At 39.5% G+C, this 20,945-nt stretch overlaps 2 protein-coding genes across 2 annotated transcripts; both read right to left on the minus strand.

Annotated features, from left to right (window-relative positions):
- Nucleotides 1–721: 721 nt before the first annotated feature.
- LOC115767010 (protein boule-like) lies at nt 722–3,027 on the minus strand. The gene is made up of 3 exons (XM_030711132.1): nt 2,662–3,027; nt 1,702–2,532; nt 722–1,157 (listed from the first exon to the last, which is right to left on the minus strand). Exons 1-2 carry the CDS (start codon nt 2,697–2,699, stop codon nt 1,728–1,730), a joined length of 843 nt encoding a protein of 280 aa, XP_030566992.1. The 5' UTR covers nt 2,700–3,027; the 3' UTR covers nt 722–1,157; nt 1,702–1,727.
- An 11,329-nt stretch (nt 3,028–14,356) lies between these two features.
- Nucleotides 14,357–16,335, minus strand: LOC115767096 (innexin inx5). Its single transcript, XM_030711244.1, has 2 exons — nt 15,180–16,335; nt 14,357–15,111 (listed from the first exon to the last, which is right to left on the minus strand). The coding sequence occupies exons 1-2, from the start codon at nt 15,840–15,842 to the stop codon at nt 14,575–14,577; spliced, it is 1,200 nt and encodes a 399-aa protein (XP_030567104.1). The 5' UTR covers nt 15,843–16,335; the 3' UTR covers nt 14,357–14,574.
- Nucleotides 16,336–20,945: the final 4,610 nt, after the last annotated feature.

Raw genomic sequence — 20,945 nt, forward strand, 5'->3', positions numbered from 1 at the left:
GTATATTCATCTATTCAATAGTATTTTAAATAATCGATGAAAAAATTTAATGGATAATAACTTAAATAATTTTCAGTTAAGTGTGAACCCAAGTTGATCTTGTTGCAGCTATACCCTCACCGTGTTCAGGGTATGCTTAGCAAAATCAAATAGTATGATACATAATATTTGTACTTAATTTTTGTCGATTTTTTTTATATTTTTACTTATAGCATAGCTCCAATATAGTTTAAAACTTAAAATTTTGTTAAACAATTGATTGTACACACACATAACCTAACAAATTTGGAGACCTTGGTCGAAAATGTGGGGGGAAGGGGAAGGGGGGTGGGGTTTCTAATACAAAAATAATCACGCTGCATAATTTGGGGTCTTGTGTAGAATTTGTAGAGCCTTTCACCTATATATACATATATATATATATATATTATATACATATATACAATGGAAGTCGAAACATTGAAAGCCGAATTTGCGTTTTGTTCTTGAGTTAAATGGGTGCAATTTGGTTCTAAACGAATATTTGGGCTACAATTGAAGCACAGGGCAAAAGGGGGTATATATATATGTGTGTGTGTGTGTGTGTGTGAGTGAGTGTGAGTGTGTGTGCAAGTGTGAGTGTGAGTGTTTGTAAGCCTGCATGTATGCATATAAGTATGCTGGTGTGTGTATTTTTGTATGTATGTAAATATGAGTGTATGTGTGGGTATGTATGGGTAAGTGTGTGCCTGTGTGTGTGTGATTATGTGAGTGTATATACATGTCTGTGTGTGTATCTGTTTATCTGTGTTGCTTCAATATCTGCGGAATCTTGAGTCTATTCTGACCATATATCTGTTCGATTTGACCCCGATTGCGCCTAAATATTCTAACCTCACTATACATATATATACATATATATATATATATATACACAGATAAATATATATATATACACATATGTGCCTAACGACACAGTTGCGCAGCTGCTGTCGGTATCTTTTTGTAGTGTATTCGTTCTTCGTTGTTAGTCGCTCATCTTCAAGTGTTCGCCGTTTATTCTGGCATGGGTATTATGTCTGCTTCTGCTTCTTCTTCATCATCGTCTTCTTCTGTTTGTTTCATTTACTTCCATTTTATTGAATCCAGTTGTTGGTTTTGTATTGCACGAGGAGTAGCTGCAGGCATTTTACAGTTACAGTTGCTAATTAAATGCAATTACTCAATTCCAATCACAATTACTTCAGTAATTTCCCAGACAGCCTCGAAATAATCATTCCAAAACAGCCTCAGCCTCGCACTTATCAAAAGATTCTTCCTATGGCTGCTTTATGTTATAGTTAGCCGATGTTAAAAAGAAATGAAGTAAATGTATTAATTTTCAACCAATATAGCAGCTATATGATATAGTTGTTCGATCCGGCTAACTCAGATAAACGTACTATCAACAATAGGAAGATGGCGAGTAGAATCCTTAAAATTGGGAACTCAGATATTTACAGTCTCTAAATATATATATACTTATATCCCCTATAATAAAGGTCAACTGATTATGCAAGAATTTCCCAATTAAAATCGAATTACTGAAGTAATTGCAATTACTTTCGTAATTACTTGCGAGTAAATGCAATTACTTAAATGGCAATATAGAAGAGAATATGCATATGGGCTGTCTGGAGGATTAGTGAAGCAATCGTTGGAATTGGGAATTCAGATATTTACAGAAATAGCATGCACGCCACATTTGACTAGGTTGAGCGCCAGCTGCTGCTGTTGGTTCCATCGAACTCCCAGGCGGTCTGCTGCGGTATCGATGTCTGCGAATTGGATGCCTGCGGATCGTGATAATAGTTCTGGGGCCAAACGGCTGGCACATTAACCGGCACACTATAGTATTGGTAGACTGGCTGGTACTGGACGCCGGCCGGCGCCTGCTGATATATGGTGGGCATGGGGGCGGTCGTGTATTCGGCAACTGAGGCAGCCGGACCGTATGTGGCGGTGGCATATTGCTCGATGGGTATTGTGTTCACCGTCGGCGGCGGCGGTGGCGGCGGCTGTGTGGTGAAGTAAACGGTGCCGTTTGTCTCGATGATCGGCTGCAGCTTGGGGCGGATCGGCTGCTTCTTGAAGGCCGGTGCAATGTTCAGGCGACGATTGCGCAAGATGACGCACTTGCCAACCGACTGGAGGCGCTGCGCCTCCTCCTCCGTCTCGAAGGTGACGAAGCCGTAGCCCTTGTTGAAGCCATCCTGATCCACAATGATCTTGGTGCTGCGCACCGTCCCATAGGCACTGAATGCGATCATCAGATCCGACTCGGTTGTGTCGCGGCTAATGCCGCCGACAAAGACGCGATTGGGTATCACAGTGCCATAGATGGGCTCCGCCGGTGGCGCCTCCACGGCCACCGCGGGCATGGCCACAGCCGGCTGCGTTGCCTGTGCGGGTGCCAGGGTTAGTTTCGGTGCAACCGGTCCAGCCATTGACTGTTGCAGTTGTGTCGATGTCATCCTCTGATGATAGCTTATACCAAATGGCTGAATCTTGAGGCTGCTTACGATTGTTTGTGAATTAAAGCGAAATTGTGGCTTCGTTAAACTGATGGGTTTGCCACACAATCGTTGGCCAGCCTGTACGAACCCGTTTTTTGCTCTTTAGTTTTCTATTTGTTTCGCTTACCGCTGGCAATTAACAAGATCCTCTGCTAGCTTATACATATATCAGTGCAACAGTACAACAATATACCGGGATGATTCTCAATTGAATTACGGATGGGTGGGGGCTGGGGGTAATTAGGGAGGGATTGCTTGTTGGGTGGGAGGTGGATTAGGGCGGGGCTGGGTTGGGTATAACGTCCAATGATGCCGTCTCCCTTCTCGCTTTGAATTGCTTTGACGGTTGATGATGAACTTCTTAATTGGGCGTTTTTTAATACCTTTTTCTACTTATTATAACGGTTAGCTAGTTAACTATCTTTCAAACGAGTTTCAAAAAATCGAGAATTTCAAAAATTGAGAATTTCCAAAATACCTCATTTGTTAAAATACAAATTTGAAATGAATATCATAACACCTGACCTTAAAGCAAAGGCGATAATGATGTTTACAAAGCACACACACGCACACACACACACACACACATACATACGTGACTGATTTATGAACTTCAATATACTTTGTTTTCACCTGGGGAAGGGAGTGGGGAGGACTGTCAATGAGCTTCTTTCCCTAACTAAGAAATTTTCAGAAAAAGTCATTGAAAAAAAAAGATATATACATATATTAAAATGTTCAAGATACTGTGTTTTTACTTGGAAGGGGGCTTCTTTCATGGGGCTTTCTCTTTAATTCTTTTGATTTTCAAAATGAAATGAAAATTTCAGAAAAATTCTTTAAAAAAAGATGAAGAATTTATATACATATATATTAAGTTTAGGATACATACTTAATTTTCATTTGGTTTGGGAGGGGGGTAGGACTGTCAAGTGTTTACCCTTTCATTATTTCCACTTTCAAAGGGACCGCACAAATGAAGGAATTTTCAGGAAAGAGAATATTTATATATGTATATATAAGAAGGCGAATATATAGATTTATATTTTTTCAAGGGGTTTTGCCTTTAATTCTTGAAAGGAATAATTAATATATATTTGAAACTACCTCAAGCTTTATAAAAAACTTGGCTTTCGCCTCAAATACTTTCGTTAGGATATTCATTTTCGATTTATCGATACCCGAACCCGAATGCAGGAAGCTGGTTCGAAGCATGAGTTTAGTACCTGAGCACGTAAAATCTTCTACCCTTATCCTATACACTCTCTCTCGCAAAGCGTATTCCACATTCGACTTCGAGACATTAAAGAAAACTATATATTATATGAAATACATTTTTTTTTTGCTTTCCGTTTTTTCTGCGGGTCGCACAACCAAAGGGCTGCCGCCGGGGTACCCAGTCAAGCCAAGTACCAGATATGCCTGCTAAACGAAGCTGACTGCGACGCGGCGTCGCCGTCGCAGTCGCTGCTTTTCAATTGCACTGCAAGCGGCCAATAAGAATGTCGTTTGGTATTATGATTATGATTGTTGTGCCTCGCTTCTCTAATGAATTTTATTAAGCGCAACAGCGACCCACAAGTTGTGGCAGTTGCAAAAGAAGTCTAATTGGAGTTCCAGTTGCGAGTTGTGTGAAAGGGAGACAGCCGCGTGGCAGCTACGCTCTGTCAGTGCCTCAAAATCAACACAAATCTGAATTTTTTCATTTCATATACGACAGCCAAATGACGACGAGTCGACGAGTCGATGAGTCATCGCTGTACGAGCAGAGAATCAGATATAGTCAAAGAAATCGCTCTGGCCAATGTCTGATAAGAACTCGGCGTAACTGATAAAAGTTGACTGTGATCTTTTGCAATTACTTGATGGCAATTCATGTGTACTCAGTGGGTCACCTTTTGCTTAGCTAATCTCAGGCGGAAAATAACCTGAACCTGAGGATGCTGCAGAGGGGAAAGGTTGTACATTCACACATGAATGAGTGAATATATCATTTATGCAATACAATAATGCGAAAGCATTTTCAAGAAGAAGACAAAAACATAAAGTATGCATATTTACCCATATATGTACATTATTGTGTTGCATAAATGATTTGCTATTACAAAAGATCTTTACATAGTAGCTAAATAATATTATTGCTTATTAAGAAAATAACTTACAATAAAAATATAAATTATATAAATAAATTAAATTCAATTATTTCAACATGCCACAAGAAAGTCTTAAGAAGTACGCGATTCACATGTACACACACACACACATGTATGTTTGTATGTATCTAAATATGTATATGCACACATACATGAATAGTTCTGTGTGTGTAATGGCAGCTCAAGTGTCAATCAAGCGGCTACTTGCGTTGCATTAACAAAGATAATAAAAAAATTATATAAAAAAAAAAGAAAAAGAGAAATTTGTGTGCAGCAAAAAGTGTCAAGCAAATCAGAGCGAGAAAATGAACTGCATAAATAAAGTCAAATGGAAATGGGAATAATGCATAATGCACATGTGTGTGTGTATACATACATGCCTATGCGTGTGTGTGTGTGTAAGTGTGGCTCCATGCAAACTGATGACAAAATTGTTTTACGCGCACGACTTTTCAAATTGCATTAACAGCGACTGCGACTGCGACGGCGACGCCGACTGCGGCAGCGGCAGCGACATCAACGAAGCTGATAAAGCTGCTGCTGCTGCTGCTGTGCAATGCGTTTTGCACAGATTTGCAATAAACTCTATCGCTGTGTACTTACGCCATTTGCTGGAAACAGCGCGCGGCGTTGTCGCTGCGATAGTTGCGGGCGGCAAAAAACGCATGCAAAACGCGTGCGCGGCACGTCGACTGCCAAACGCGATTAGTCACACAGCTGCCGCAAGCCCCAAAGTCAGCAAAACAAAGAGCAGCCCACAAACAACAAACAGCAACAGTTGCCGCAACAACAACAACAACAACAACATGAAGAAGAAGAAGAACAACAACAACAACAAAAGCGAGCAGCAAAGCAAAACACGCAACGCGCAACATGCGCAATGCATTTTCACGTTGCATCAGTGCACAGCACATGCATACACATGTATGCGTGTGTGTGGCGCGCGCAGCAAGGGAGTAGAGGGAGCGTGGGTGGGGGAGGGGGGAGGGTGCGCTGGCGAGCGGGTGGTGCAGACAATGCAAGCCACTGTGCGGTTGGACGCTTCTTTGCAATCAATTTTTTCTATTTTTTTTTTTATTTTTTTTTTTTCCAACGATTACACATTTCCGAAATTTCGTTGATTTATTTGATTTAATTGCACGCGAACGTCATTTATTATATTACAGCACTCATTTACAGTGTTGTCAAGTGCTTTTACATAATCAGCGGAGGAGCGTATGTGTAAGCGAAATAAGTAAATAAATTAAACATATGCTATATGTTGCAGAATTATAATTATAATAATAATGCAAATAATAATCATAATAATATTATTTCAATGCAATACTAATAATAATAATAACAAAACAGTTTCAATGAAAATATTAATAATAATAATATGTAAGAGGTTCTAGTCGGAAGCTCCCGACTAGGAGATACCCTGAACCCTCTTCTTCCCACATCAAATGCATATATATATTCTATTTTAGAAGCTATATGTCAAGTTTGGTGACTCTAGCTCTTATTATTTACTAAAATTTCCCAAAAAACAGGATATCGATATAGATTTTTATCGATTGCTTGGAAACGGAGCAAGTTATCGATTATCGGAAACAAACTCGACCTACGCGGGAACTAGGAGCACCTACATCTAGAATTATCTCTAGCTCTTATAGGTTCTGAGATCCTTGCGTTCATACATACGGACAGACGGGCGGACAGACAGACGGACATGGCTAGATCGACTCGGCTATTGATGCTGATCAAGAATATATATACTTTATGGGGTCAGAGATGCTTCCTTCTGCCTGTTACATACATTTGGATTTTGCACAAATACAATATACCCTTATACCCATTTTAAATGGGTTCAGGGTATAAAAACAATCAGTCTGCTTATCGTTTTGGTCTTCCTCGACTTTTCGAACTCTTATACAGCTTTACATTTAAGTTTAACCACACGCTACACGTTTTACTCTACCATAATATCATATAAAAGCATTATCATCAGGCTTTTTAGGGATTGGATTTCGTTCGAGACTTTTCAATGTTATTATTTTTATTAATATTAATATTAATAGTCAAGTGAAAGAACCAAAAGTACGAAAAGATAATTTGTTTATGTTAAGGAACCGTAACGACTGTTTTATCTAAAGAGCCTATCCATAGTTCTGAAAATTCCGAAGTTTCCCACAAAACAACATTTTATTTGAACTCCGCTTTAAATAAAATTTCTTAACCGATGCCAAAAGCCATTGAGATCATTTGGAAAACACTTCAGTTTTGGGAACAATACCTCGCATTAACACGGAAACGTGTTTCGGTTTCACTTTCTCTCGACGAGTATGCAAATTTGTCGGGCCCAACAACACGACAGCACGACTCATAAAGAGACAATAAAGACGAGTCGGAAAAGGCATGCAGTGAAATCTTCAATTGCCCTCAGAATGGTCGGCAAAACATATATCATATATCGCCTGCATCTGACTAAGATCAAGAATTCCCAACAGACGATTTCCGGAAAACCTCTTCCTCTAAAAGGAAGAATACTTGAGAAAAATCTTCTCTTTGACGGACGTAACTCTACAAAGTATCTAGAGAGTAACAAAAAGTTCCTTTGCTTTCTAGTTTGAACAATAATTCATTCATGATTCACTCAATAGATGGAAGAGCTCTCATATGAACGAATCAAGGAATCAAGTCTATCGTATAGCTAAGTTTCCAGAAAGGAAAAGACTGCCACATTTATAGGTTAAGTTGAATCGAATTTCATTATAAGCCTTCAATTTAGTTCAATCAACCTTATCTTAAAGAGAACAAGTTGATTCGGTTATCCCAAGTCTAAAGTAGCCATAATTTGAAGACATTTTTGAAAACTTAACTTTTGGTATATTATCAAGTGTAGTTTGCGAAAGATTTAATAAAATTTCGAAATTATCAAAAATAAAAAAAGAACAAAGTTAAATTTCAATAAACTAAGCGAGTTTCAAAATAAGAGCTTGGGTTCGAGCCAGTTTCCGGAACCGATCCTTAAAGTGACGCGTTCGTTGGATCAATGAACCGAGCCACAGACTAGCACAATCTGCTTATTTATAAGAATGTCGTTTTTTTGTGTCAAATAAACCGATGCTTAAATTAAGCTTAGCTTTTCTGGATGCGGTTACCACAACTTAAGCCATTTTCATTTAATATTGCTCATAATCTGTTGATATAAACCGATACAGAACTGCACAAGATGAAATTCTCACAAATTTCTCAACACTGGCAAATCAGAAAGCAAGTTTTTTTTTTAAAAAGGAGAACTGACTAAAAGGGAAATCTAAAAGAGATGAGAATAACAATATGCCCTGAAGCAGAGTAAAAAAAAACCAAGTTCTATAGCCGAAAGTAAATTCGTAAATGAGTTAGTTCCAAATAAAGTAAATTGCAGGAATAATATATATTCTATTTATACAGAAAGAGCTTTTCTTGATTCTTCTATTTATGCAAAGGACTCAAATCTTCGTCATATGAGCATAAATAAACCATTTCATGTTTCTAACAAGTCTACAAACTGCTCAAAATGGAATTTCGCCTAAGTTTCAATTAATAATAAATAACTTTTTAGGGCGAGGCAAACTTTGTATAGATCTAACCATATTTGGCAGATGCCAAAACAGGGAAGAGCTTCGAATGTAGCCCGCATTTTCGATACGATACGATACGATTTACGGCTTTAAATATTTTCAGTAGAACGGGCAATTTGCAGCTATAAGTTGAATTATTTCATAAACAATTAGATTAAGGAATGTTCTGGTTCACGAACGGAACCTGAGACCGGGAATCTGGTGCGAACCACTGATTCTTTTTTTTTCGGCTTGCAGTCCTGTTCAACACTCAAAGAGAATTAAGTCAAGCTTCGCATGTGCAGACACCAAGTTAAGAGAACTCTTGTGAAGAGAACATACATATGTCTGTGTGTTGTTTTTGTATTCTAACTGTTTCACTTACCGTCTGACGCCTGAACATGTTGTCTCCGGCATTGAGATTTTGCATGGAACTGGCTCTCAATTTGCAGTCGATCGCTTTGCTGGCATCCTGGCACTCGGTGCAGACATTGGGCGTAGGGGTTACCCGGAGAAGGGGTGGGACAGAGCTGCCAGAGCTGCTCTTGCTGTTGTTATAGTTGTTGTTGTTGTTGTAGTTGTAGTTGTTGCTTTGGTTATTGCTGCTGCTGCCATAGTAGTTGTTGTTGCTGTTGTTGCTGTTCTTGCTATTTGCGCTGAACACCTGCGATATGCTGCGAAAGATGGTGCGATATCCTCTCTTATGCTCTGCATCCCCGGCCATGGCTAGTCAGAGTCTTCTTCGATCCTCAATTCATAGCAGTTCTTTTTTTATATTCTCTTTTCTTCTTATTCTGCTGCTGCTGTTGCTGCTGCTGTAGTAGTTGTTGTTGTTGTTGTTATTATGACGTGTAGAGCACACCCACACCCACACACAGACACAGCACACACAAAAAGAAGCACACATACGCGACGCGACGCGAGCGTTTCTCTTGCCGGTCATTTGCTCACGAGCAGCAGCTGCCAACTGAATATCTTGGCCTTTGTTTTCGGCTGTCAAGTTGCCAACAGCAGCACCAGCAAGAATAACAACACGAGCGACACCTTCAAGACTGCGACTGCATTGACGGCGACTGCGACGTCTGCGGCGACTGCGGCTCACAACTCTTATCGGCACACGGCTGATAAGCTGCGTAGTTTTAACGGTAGTTTATTCGGCGTTAGCAGCAAAATCAATAAAAGAAACAACAAGAACAAATAAACAAAAGCGCCGCTCGTCACTGGACATTCAGGCGCGGAGGTGGACGGAATCAGATCCGGACTGCTCGGACTTGTTCCAGACGACCAACTAAAGAGCACAACTAGAGACCGCATAGGCGCCAGCCGCAGTCGACGCTGGCGTTGGCAGCGACTGCGACGGCAGTTATTTATTTATTTTTGAATTCTTTTTTGTGTTTTACTATTTAATTTTGTTTCTTTTTTGTTTTGTATTGTGTGTGCTTTATAGCACTGTTGTTGTTGTTGTTGTTGTTGTTGTGGAGGTGCTTCTAGGTGTACAGTGGTGCAATATCTATTGTGTGTGCGCGCTTTGACGCAGATTGAGGGCATGTGTGAATTATTAGGCTGTTAAATCATCATTAGATTAGATTAAATAAAACAAAGATTCGATTTTGAACTACAATTGCGATTTCTTTCACTTACATTAGATTTAAATGACTTTGATTTTATGCCCTTGCATTGTACATACACATAATGGAAAACATCTCAGTTCACAAAATTTGTTTTCTGAAGATATTTTAGGCAATTTAATTATTCATGCACAGCTGTAAATGTTGTATGCTGTTATTGAAAAACGATTTTTTCGTTTTAGTTAACAAATTCCTGTTTGAATTTGCATTTCATCAAGCCTCGTATTGTTTGTTATGCTAAATTCTTGTCAAACACAATGAACTTGTTCAACAATAGTCTCGAAAATTGGTATAAACAAATATAAGAAGCGAAAACAAATTGCTTTTGCCGCGATATATGACAGCTGCGACAGCTTTAAGCTGAACTGATTGAATGCTAAACGTGGCCTTTCACCGCAAGATTTCCAGCGTAACAAATCGTCTGTTGACCACTGTGCCGCTAATGTTTTACACATTGCGGGTGTTTATCAATGCCTACGGTTATTGCCGCCTATCGCAAGGTACCCTTACGTCATGTGTGAGTACTTGCTCTCGCACTCTGGCACTCTCTCTCTCTCTCGTTCTCTCTTGCTGTCTCTGTGTGGGTTTAAATTGGTGTCGGGCACTTGATTTGTTTTTGTTTGCAGACCACAGTGTGGCCAACGCTTACTCATTTGGCCATACCGCTAGCTGGCGTTCAAGAATCTCCGTAAATCCGTTAACGGTTTGCTGCGACAATTGCCAATTGCAATTGCGAATTGCAATTCGCAGTTGCACTTACAGTTCGCAATTGTCGCGCGCGTCACGTACGCGTTTTAATTAAATGCCACTGAGCCGCCCGCTCTGCTCGAATTGTTTAAACCGCGCGCTCGGAATCTGAAAACGAAATCAAAGCAACGATTCGCGACGACAACAACAAAAACAACGACAAGCTACGGTGACGCGACGGCGACTGCGACTGCGACTGCGACTGCGACTGCGACGGCAACGATGAAGCCACTTGGCGGCTTCCCGGTTGACACAAGACTAACCGTCTAAAGCTGGCCCGAAAGGCAGCCGCACAAAATCCAAAATCCGAAAATCAAAATGAAAATAAAAACCAAAGCACAAAACAATAAACACAAAATAGATGTAACCAAAGCTGAAGAAACTGGCGAACTGACGAACTGACGAACTGAAAACGCCGGCAGAAGCAACGGCAGAGCCCGCGGCAGAACGGTCGCACCCCTTGTCAAGCTGCCCCCGCAAAACGGCGACAACGACCACACGATGACTTTTGAATAATATTTACATTTATTGTATGCATGTGTGTGTGTGCGTGTGTGTGTGTGTGTGTGCTACGGTTTCACGCAGGCAGCCCAAGAAGCCAGCCGCGCTGTTAACGTGCGCAAAACAAACGAACAAAAGCTACAGCTGCACGCGTCTTAGGGCCGGCAGAGTGTCGCGGCAGAGGCGTGCAGCGGGGGGCGAAGCGCCAGACACAGACCTCACACGAAATATAAATGACGAAATTATAGCAGCGGCAACGGCAACGGCAACGGCAACGGCAACGGCAACAGTAACTACTTAGTTTATAAACAATGCACATTAAAATGTGTGGCAGAAGCGCAAACGAAAACGACAGCGAAAACACAATCAACAGAAAAACGCTAGCGAAACGCGCGCGACTTTTGCACGTGTTATTCGAAAGCAAGCCGAAGACGTCTAGTTGTGTGTGCGTGTGTGTGTGTGTGTGTGGCCAAATGTGGGTCGTGACTTCTTTGAATAAATTCGAAAAAGAGTGCAAATATGAAAACAATTTCTGATTTCATTGAATTTTCAGTTTTATAAAAAAAATTGTTTAAAAACAATTAATTTTCAATTATTGAAAAATATGATGATAATCAATATCTAAGAAAACTCAAGATTTCTATGGATCAATCTAAAAGTTTTAATAGAATTAGAAGAATTTCAAAAATTTCGTATTTTCCTACTTCCACGCATATTCCGACAATTTTATTGTGCATTTTCTAGTTTTTGAACAAAAATTCTATGAAAAATTCTTAAAGGGAGGGACTTTTCAAAGATATTTGGAAATATACATACATATATAGGAATAGCTGTGTTAAATTTTGGAGTTTTCGATATTATTAAGCATTTAATATATACGAGATACATATACATACATATATAGGATATAGGAAGAAACCACCTTTTCTGTATATATATAGATATAAGGGCTTATTTGGGAGTTTTCGATATGAATCAGCATTGAAGATTGAATAAAGGATATGCTGAGGCAAACTTCAACTGCACAACTCAAGCTTGAAGGATTCGAACCCGTTTATTTAAGTCGATGAAAGGGACACAAAGAAAATCAAAGCAGCCCTTGGCTCTAGGGATTCGCAGCAGCCGACGAGCCTATTGTCAACACATGAACAGAGCTCATATATCTCCAAGTCTCGACACGCATAACAGCTCGAAATCTGTATATTATCAGTCTTAATTAATACGAAAAAAAAGAACATAAATTTTTGGTTATTTTTGTATAAACATTTTTGTTGTTGTTGATTTTCTTTGCATACATTTTTGAAATCATGTTTAAGGTAATGTCTGAAGCATTGGCGGAGTTTAAAATGATCTTTGATATATTGGACTGGGGCAATACCGGCTTCCTGACGGCCCAACAGCTGAGCGCAATTATGAAGCAATACGGTTACAATCACAACGAGGAGGAGGTTCAACAGATGATCGACGTGGTCGACTGCGATGGCACCGGGCACATGGGCTTCTCCACCTTCTGTGCCGCCCTCTGTGCCTCGATGACCATCTCGAAGTCATCGAGATCTTTGTAGGCGGCATACAAACAAACAAAAACAAAAACAAAAACGAAAAATGCAAAAATGCAAAAATGCAAAAAAACAAAACGAAAGAGAAGAAAATGTTCCATTCCCAAACGAACGTTGCTCAAAATCCGTGACGTTGTCAAATTATCGTCTGTATGCTCAGAATTATCAATTGGATGCTAAAGTGCTCTGCTGTTTTATCTTCAAGTTCTCCTCAATAATAAATCTTTTGGCATTTTGAAAACTAAGCCCAGACGAGTATCATTTCCTTCCTTAGAGCTGTGCTTGTTCACAGTTCTTAGATTTCAGCTACAGTGGGGCCTCATACCAACAAAAAATACCCTATAAAGCACCTCTTCGAACTAACAAACTGTTCCAACTAGGGAAATTCGACCTCGTATAATCAGATCTAGAAATAGACAATATCAAGGACCTCTTAGAGCTACTATAATGTTCTTACCAATGAATTGTGATCTCGAAAGAATTTTGATCACTAACGAAAAATACCCTATAAACCACCTCTTCGAACTAACAAACTGTTCTAACTAGGGAATTTCGACCTCGTATAATCTGAAAATCTAGAAATAGACAATATCAAGCACCTCTTAGAGCTAATAAGCTTTTCTTACCAAAGAATTTTGATCACTAACGAAAAATACCCTATAAAGCACCGCTTCGGACTAACAAACTGTTCTAACTAGGGAATTTCGACCTTGTGTATCCTAATCTAGAAAAATACCCTATAAACCACCTCTTCGGACTAACAAACTTTTCTAACTAGGAAATTTTAACCTCGTATCGTCTGATGTAGACTGAATACCTAGTTTTAAATCCATAACTGAGCCGTTTTTCAACACCTTTTCTTGGAAATCGTCGAGGATATTATTGCAAGACAAATCGAATTCTAATATTTATATATTATTTATATACTTAAATAAATGGTTGTCTTATTAACTTAACAACTCAACTAGCGATCGGCTATCATGATCTTGTTTGAACATTTTTTGAGTTTTTAAAGATATATTTTAGGAACTTACCAGCTTTAAGCTCCGTATATTTGGCAACATTTTTAAATTGTTTTGGATAAACGCAGTTGCTTTGCCTGGAAAATTGAGTTTTAGTGTGAAAAACTTTTTCCCTTTTAAGATATTTCAAAAGAAAACTTACCATAGATAACAATAGTCAAATATTTTGATTCAAGCCTGCCTTCATTTAGCAGGACTTTATGCGAAGATCTCGTTGATGGCAGCTTTATAGACGAATTGTTGAATCTGCAACTGCAGCAGATCAATTGGACTCCAGGGTCTTCTCAATGGGCAACATGTTACCGTTATACCGTTATGTAGTTTATATCGATATATATCGATAGATGCAAATTAAATATATCGCAGTGAACGACTTATAAAATATGAAATATATACAATATATCAAAACTACAAAAGTGTCAAAAGATATATCTATATAAAGAGAGAGAGAGAGCGGCATCTCCAACAATTTTGCATCTTTCTATCTACCTCCAGACAGTTCTCATAAGCCCCGACTTCACAAAGAACATGCCGTTAAGAAGCTAAGATCGATATATATCGATACATTAATGTTGCCCGACATACTTGTTCAAGAGTTGCTTTCTCAGTAAACAACTTAAAGAATATGAAATATATATATTTGGGTATACCACTCATTTGATCGGACTACATTAATGTCAAAAGATATATCTATCTGTCTATCTATCTATATATGTGCACAGAATACATGGCAATGTATTATTATGCACAAACACTAAGCACAGCGAGTTTGGGCGGTTGACTATCGACCTGGTCGTTGGCATAACGAATTTGATAGTTAACAATGCATAACACCCCACACGTAGGCTAGGCGGGACTCTCGAGCAGAGTGAGGGAGGAGGTGGAGCTGTGCGTGCTGCGCTGCTCGCAGAGCTCGTCCATCAGATCACGGAACAGCATGGGATTCACATTGACGCTAACTTTCATTAGAAGGAACCAATCGCCGATAGTTAGATCCCGGAAAACGCGCTGCACATGCTGCTTGGTCATGAAGCGCAATTGGCTGCGTATCATCAGCTCACGCAGCGTCCGGCTGAGCATCATGGCCAGACGGCAGAGCAGGTTCAGGCCGGACATGAAGGCCATCAGCAGGAACCAGCACCACAGGCACACGAAGATCTTCTCGTTCAGTATGTTCAGCGGCAGTATGCACAGGTTGTCCATAATGCTCGCGGTGCCGCTGGCGCCATATTTCAGCACCTCGCACTTGGCGATCTTGGGAAAGACCCGCGACGATATGTGATTCCAGCGATCCCAATCGTACAGCGGTATTGTGGCCAGCGCGTGCAGATACTTTGACCAGAAGCCATTCAGAAACACCTCCAGCGCGAGTATGTTGAGTATCTGGAAGGTTGCATTAGAAGATCGGATCGGTTGGGATGGATTGGGCTGGGATGGGAGCTGCTACTTACGCTGATGAGAAAGTTGAGCAGCTCGCAGAAAACATATTTGGCCATATAGCAATAGTGCATGTCCTCGTAGTCGGTGGTAAAGTATTTGACCAGCAGCCGTAGCCGTGTATTGTACGTTTGATCGGAGAGCAGAGCCTCGCCCACCTCCGAGCAGAGCTGCTTGAGCCGCTGGCCCTCCCACACCTTCCACAGGCACGACGGAAAATAGAAGACGAACGACTGGAAGAGCAGCAGGATGATGACCCATTGATAATAGCGCAAATAGACGCGCTGCGTCTGGCCGCGTATCTCCGGGCCAACGCCCTCGGCAATGGACATGGCGCGCGCGTATTCCTCATTGTAGTCCGCCAGCCGGCGCAGGCTGATCCGGTTGCGCCCGGCACGCAACGCGGGCGGCGTCGGCAACAGCTGGCGATCGCTGAAGTTATCCAGCTTGATGATGTAGGTGCCCATGGTCCAGCAATATGATTGCACATAATTGATATTCTTCTCCTCGCTGATGCACTGTATCGGATCGCCGAAGTATTGGCGGGCCGACAGCAGCAGGGAACAGGTCAACAGTATGACGACCGTGCACTTGGAATGTATTGTAAAGACGGCATCATAGATCCGTATCGATTTGAATTGTAGATATTTGGACAGCGGCTTCACTGCCGAATACATTTCCTCCGCCTCTGGAAAGAGTTCCTCGACTACTGTGTCCAATTCTCAACCTCAGCGACGCACAGTCCTGCGGCTGCTGCTTTCTCCCTCACTCCAATTGACTGGCTGACTGGCTGCTGTCAAAACTGTTAATTCGATTGCGCTTCTCTTACACTGCTTCTTCTTCTTGCGCTTTTCTGTTGCTTTCTATTTCTAGTTTTTTTTTACAGCGTCTTCTTCTTGTCTATGCTCGCAGTGCTGTTAACGTTTATTTAGCTGTTGTTGTTGCTGTTGCTGTTGTTGTTGTTGTTGCTGTTGTTGCTGTTGTTGCTGTTGTTGCTGTTGTTGCTGTTGTTATTTTTGCAACTGAATCACTTCCGCACACTCACTTGCCGGCCTAAGGGTAGCGACAAAAACAAAATGTTGATTGTCGCTCGGCTTTACATATTTGTTTGTGCTGCCCCTCATCATTACAATTTACTAAATTTACATTATTCATTCACATATTCGTCATATGTCATTTTGTTTGCCCAAACTTCTGCTGCAACTGTCGATAGCAGCGCTGTTATCGATAACAGCGCGGCTCAGCGCCAAAAGTTCCCAATTCGCCCAGCTGCAGCTCGGCGCCACACGCAGCGTTGCCTATAACCATTGCATACTTTTCGGCGCAGCACGAAAATGCTGCCTACAGTTTGACAGCAGCTGCGCTGCCTGCTGCACGCAGCTTTTGAATAAATTGCCAGCACTTTTTCATTAATTTATTACATTTATTCTACAAAATAAGAAGTTGTATATATGTATATGTAGACCTTGCAGCGCGCCCATATTCAGCCTTAATTAATTTATTTATTATGCTTCCAGCACGTCCGCGGCCCGAAAGTTCAATTGCCAATTAGTCCAAGTTCAAGAATCCAATTATTGAAGGTATCTGTAATTAGCAGCGAAATCATGAAAAAAACATTATCATAATATTCAAGCATCTTTAGTTTATATGTTTTCATGCCACGCGCACACACACACACACACGAACTAATTAGCATAAATCAAATTAATTTATTTGGTTTTTGGCCCTGGCCCGCAAGCGACAGATCCAAAATAAAAATCTAATAAACAATAAAAACAAAATAAGGCTACAATTTTTTGTACATAAGACTTCGAAACATGTACATGTCCCATAAATTAATTATATTTTATACTTAGTCACAGCAAATAATTTAAATTAAAGGGAAATTAACCAACAAAAAGGTTTCTCGGACATTTATTTACTTTATATTATAAATAAAGGTACTTACTTTACTTTTTATGTCTTGAAAAAAAAACGTTTGATTAAAATCAAATTACATTTCATTTTTTTCCCTTTTTTTTAACTTTTGGAATTAAAAGATTTTATGGAATAGCTAGCATGTGTCGACTATCTGATAGTATTCGAGGGAAAATTTGACCGATTTACAACACTGGTCAATTAAGACCGACATTATTTTAAGTTTAAGATCTGAAATTCAGTAGGTTTCCCAATTTGGGAATCAATATATATATATACACCAAATACTTGACATATTGCTTCTAAAATAGAATATATATATGCATTTGATGTTGGAAAAAGAGGGTTCAGGGTATCCCCTAGCGGGGCTCCCGACTAGAACCTCTTACTTGTTAGGATCTAAATTGAAGCTGTTTTCAAATAAATTGCATTTGCTAGCTGCAAAGCAAAATTATGTAATATATGTGTTAATAATTAGTTAATCCATAAACCAACTAATTAAATAGCTAATTTAATGTTTCAATGCGTAAATCCAATTAGCAGCATAATTAGATACCAACTTTATTATTGCAAATAAAGAAAAAAAACATCCGACTTTGCAGCTCTTCGAAACAAACCAAAATGCAAACCACAATCGTAAAAAAAAAAAACAGATTAAGTACTGGCTAGCCATGCGGTGTTTCCTGAACTTGACCTCCATGCGAACTACAACAACAACAAAAACAACAACAACAACAAGAATGACAACAACAATAACGTGTTGTGTGTACACGTCACGAATCGGAATCTCAGCTTAAAGCTACCTTCCGAGATGCCGCTCGAGTTGATGAGGGCTGATCATGCGCAGAGCTTCAAACGAGATACATACGAAGTTCTGTATACCCTTGCAGAGGGTATAATAGCCTTATCGTGAAGTGTGTAAAACATAGAGGGATACATCTTACTTTCCAAGAAGCATGTACGAATTGCTACATACCCTTACAGTGAACGATTAGGAGGACCCATAAAGCATATATATTCTAGATCAGTATCAACAGCCGAGTCTAGCGTCCATCTGTCCGTCCATCCATCTCTCTGTCCGTCCGTCTGTCCCTCTGTCTGTTTCTATGCAAGCAAGTCTCTCTAAGCATTCATCTTGAAACTTATATCCGTAGTTCTATTGCAGGCAGAACACACGTCGGACCTAGCTGGATCGGACAACTTTATCATTTAGATGCCACAAGAACAACAACTCTTTTCCTAATCAGGATATCTTGATATGCTCCTCATATATACCAAATCTTATCAACATTGGACTATCATATCAAATAGCTAGAACGATCATTCAACAAGTAGGGACTAGTATGAAAAACTTGTTCCTGATAAAAGATATATTGACCAAACTATAATAATTAAATCATCTTATTGACATCGGATCTCTATATCATGAATTTGACAGAGGAACGATCGGTCCAAGAGTAGGTTCTTTTATGACTTTTTTGATTATCAAGATATATTGACCTTACGGGTCTCACTATGCTCCCTATATAGATGCAAAATCTTATAAACATCGGACTACTTTATCATATTTCTACCATACGACAATCGAGTAAAAAGTAGGTTCTTATATGATTTATGTTTATCTAAGTTTCAACAAATGTTCTTGTTTTTAAACAAGAGTTTAGAGCGCTCAGGTCGGGATGGTCGATTGGGAGATACTGTGAACCCTTCTAAAATTAAATATACTTGCTCTGTTTACACTTTTCTAAAACTAAAGAGAGTTGCTCATAAAATAGGATTTATTGTTATCGATTTTTATCGATTGCTTGGAAACGGGACACTTTATCGATTATCGGAAACAAACGTGTACTGCGCGAGCACCTGGGGTACCTACATAAGCTTATTTACACAAAATAAAATATAAACAACTTTGGAAAAAGACAAATTGCTTGGGCCCCAAGCATTGAACATAACCATTTTTGGTAGCTGCCAATTTTGGGTACAGTACAAATTTAGCCCACAATTTCTATATGAAAATAGCAATAGATGGCAATATTTTCAGTAGAACGGGCAATCATAAAAGCAGATTTCATTTTTTCATTTCAATTTTTAATATATATAACAAACGAGTCGAAATTTCAACCAAATCCAACGAAAACATGAAGCTGGTTCAAACCGCGAACCGAACTGGTTCTTAAGTTCTTATAAGATTGCAGCCCTGCAAAAAAAAAGTACCTCACTTTACGTGGATGGTCTGTAAATAGTAAGTATAATAAGCTTTCACATTTCAATAAAAGTATAAATGAAAAAGAAAAAATAAATAAAAAGGGAAACCCAGCTTGACCTTATCAAACAGCTGTCATATGTACGGCAGGGTATCTGTAGTTCGGCCAAACGGACTGTTGATTCTGAGCATATTTTTAATATTTACTTATTCTTTTGTTATTGCCATTCAATTAATTGCTTTGTTTTGGCTTTTATAGCCGTCGATCGTCGCCTTTGTTAGTATTTCTGGGTATTATTGTAAATGCCGCATCAAATATAAATGCGGAAGCAGACCAAAAACCAGAGAAGAAGAAGGGAACCAAGTGAGCATTTCGTGTGGCAAATAGGTATGAAAAGAATAAAAAACCAAAAACAAAAACGAAGAAAAATCATTTTTTTATCTATCAACAATTTTTGGAGCTTTGGGATTTATGTTGCGGCTGCTTGTCGTTTGTGTGAGCAATTGTGACTTGCGATTTGTCTCGACATGTTCCGCAACGCTGGGCACAATAATAATTAAGATACTAGAGCGTCTGGCCAGAGATGCACAGCTACAGATACACGAATGCCGAACAACGAACAAAAGATACAAGATACAAGATACAACATACAAGAGATACAAAAGCTACTTTAGCGAAAGCACCAAGTGCGACTGTCTGATATTCTCGAGATACGCGACTTTTGGCCATTTAGTCAGCCATTTGGCCCAGCAGAGATACGAATACGGCCGAGCATAGATACAGATACACGGGCTTAGATACAGATACATTGTACACGTACTTCTATCTTTTGCTCGCGTTTAGAGTTTGCGGCTAGGCGTATTGCATTTTCCAAAAACATAAAGCAATTGGCTATTATTTATGGCCCAAATCTCATTTAAGCCAGCCGAACGTTGCCAATCATAGAAATTGAATTTGTACAGCATTTAGTGGTGCATTTATCGCTGCACTTGCCACACTTTAAGCACATTTCACAAACTCAAAATTGATGTTATATCATTTGTATTTGTCCTCAAATTAAGCGCTTGTATATGCTATAGAAATATGGCGAATGCATTCCGAACTAGATTTATCTTGTGCAGAGCCCATTTTAGGCGCATTTGTCATGTGCCTGTTAAAGTTCATGGTAAATTCCATATATTGTATGTCCGTTTTCCTGATCCCAAGAGCTACAAAGGTTCAATAAATTAATTAAATAAAGCACAAAGGTTAATGTTCTTCATGAAAAAGTCCAAAAATGTATGTTGCTCTAGCTTGCAATTAAATAGTAATCCATGCTCTGCATTGACACATTTACAAGGTGGTTACGCCGTAATTAAGCGCCTGCTAAATTTCGCAATTTTGGATGGAACATGCATAATATAAATTAAATCAATATTATTTCCTAAGATATTTGATGGAAATATATCAGCAGTTGCTCGCGAAATTAATCTTAAAAGATTTATTAATATTCTTTCTTTGAAATTAGCTCATTTGAACCGAATCAGCTTGTGAACTTTTTAAACGTGATCATCAGCTCATTATGATACGCATATATATCTTATTCAATATACCTAATTGGTCTCCGTGTGAGCTCTATATCAGCTTTACATTACTTTTTATTGGCCTGTATATAAGCTC

This window comes from Drosophila novamexicana, unplaced genomic scaffold, assembly GCF_003285875.2.
Source record: "Drosophila novamexicana strain 15010-1031.04,08,12 unplaced genomic scaffold, DnovRS2.1 tig00001302-arrow-arrow-pilon, whole genome shotgun sequence".
NCBI classification, from domain to species: Eukaryota; Metazoa; Arthropoda; class Insecta; order Diptera; family Drosophilidae; genus Drosophila; species Drosophila novamexicana.

Excerpts from the sequence above, each read along its gene's own strand:
- LOC115767010 (XM_030711132.1), bottom strand. The coding sequence starts at position 2,699 with ATGTATAAGCTAGCAGAGGATCTTGTTAATTGCCAGCG. Across the intron at positions 2,533-2,661 it reads GATCTTGTTAATTGCCAGCG|CCTCAAGATTCAGCCATTTG; the intron begins GTAAGCGAAACA and ends AATCGTAAGCAG.
- LOC115767096 (XM_030711244.1), bottom strand. The coding sequence starts at position 15,842 with ATGTATTCGGCAGTGAAGCCGCTGTCCAAATATCTACAATTCAAATCG. Across the intron at positions 15,112-15,179 it reads TGCTCAACTTTCTCATCAGC|ATACTCAACATACTCGCGCT; the intron begins GTAAGTAGCAGC and ends GCAACCTTCCAG.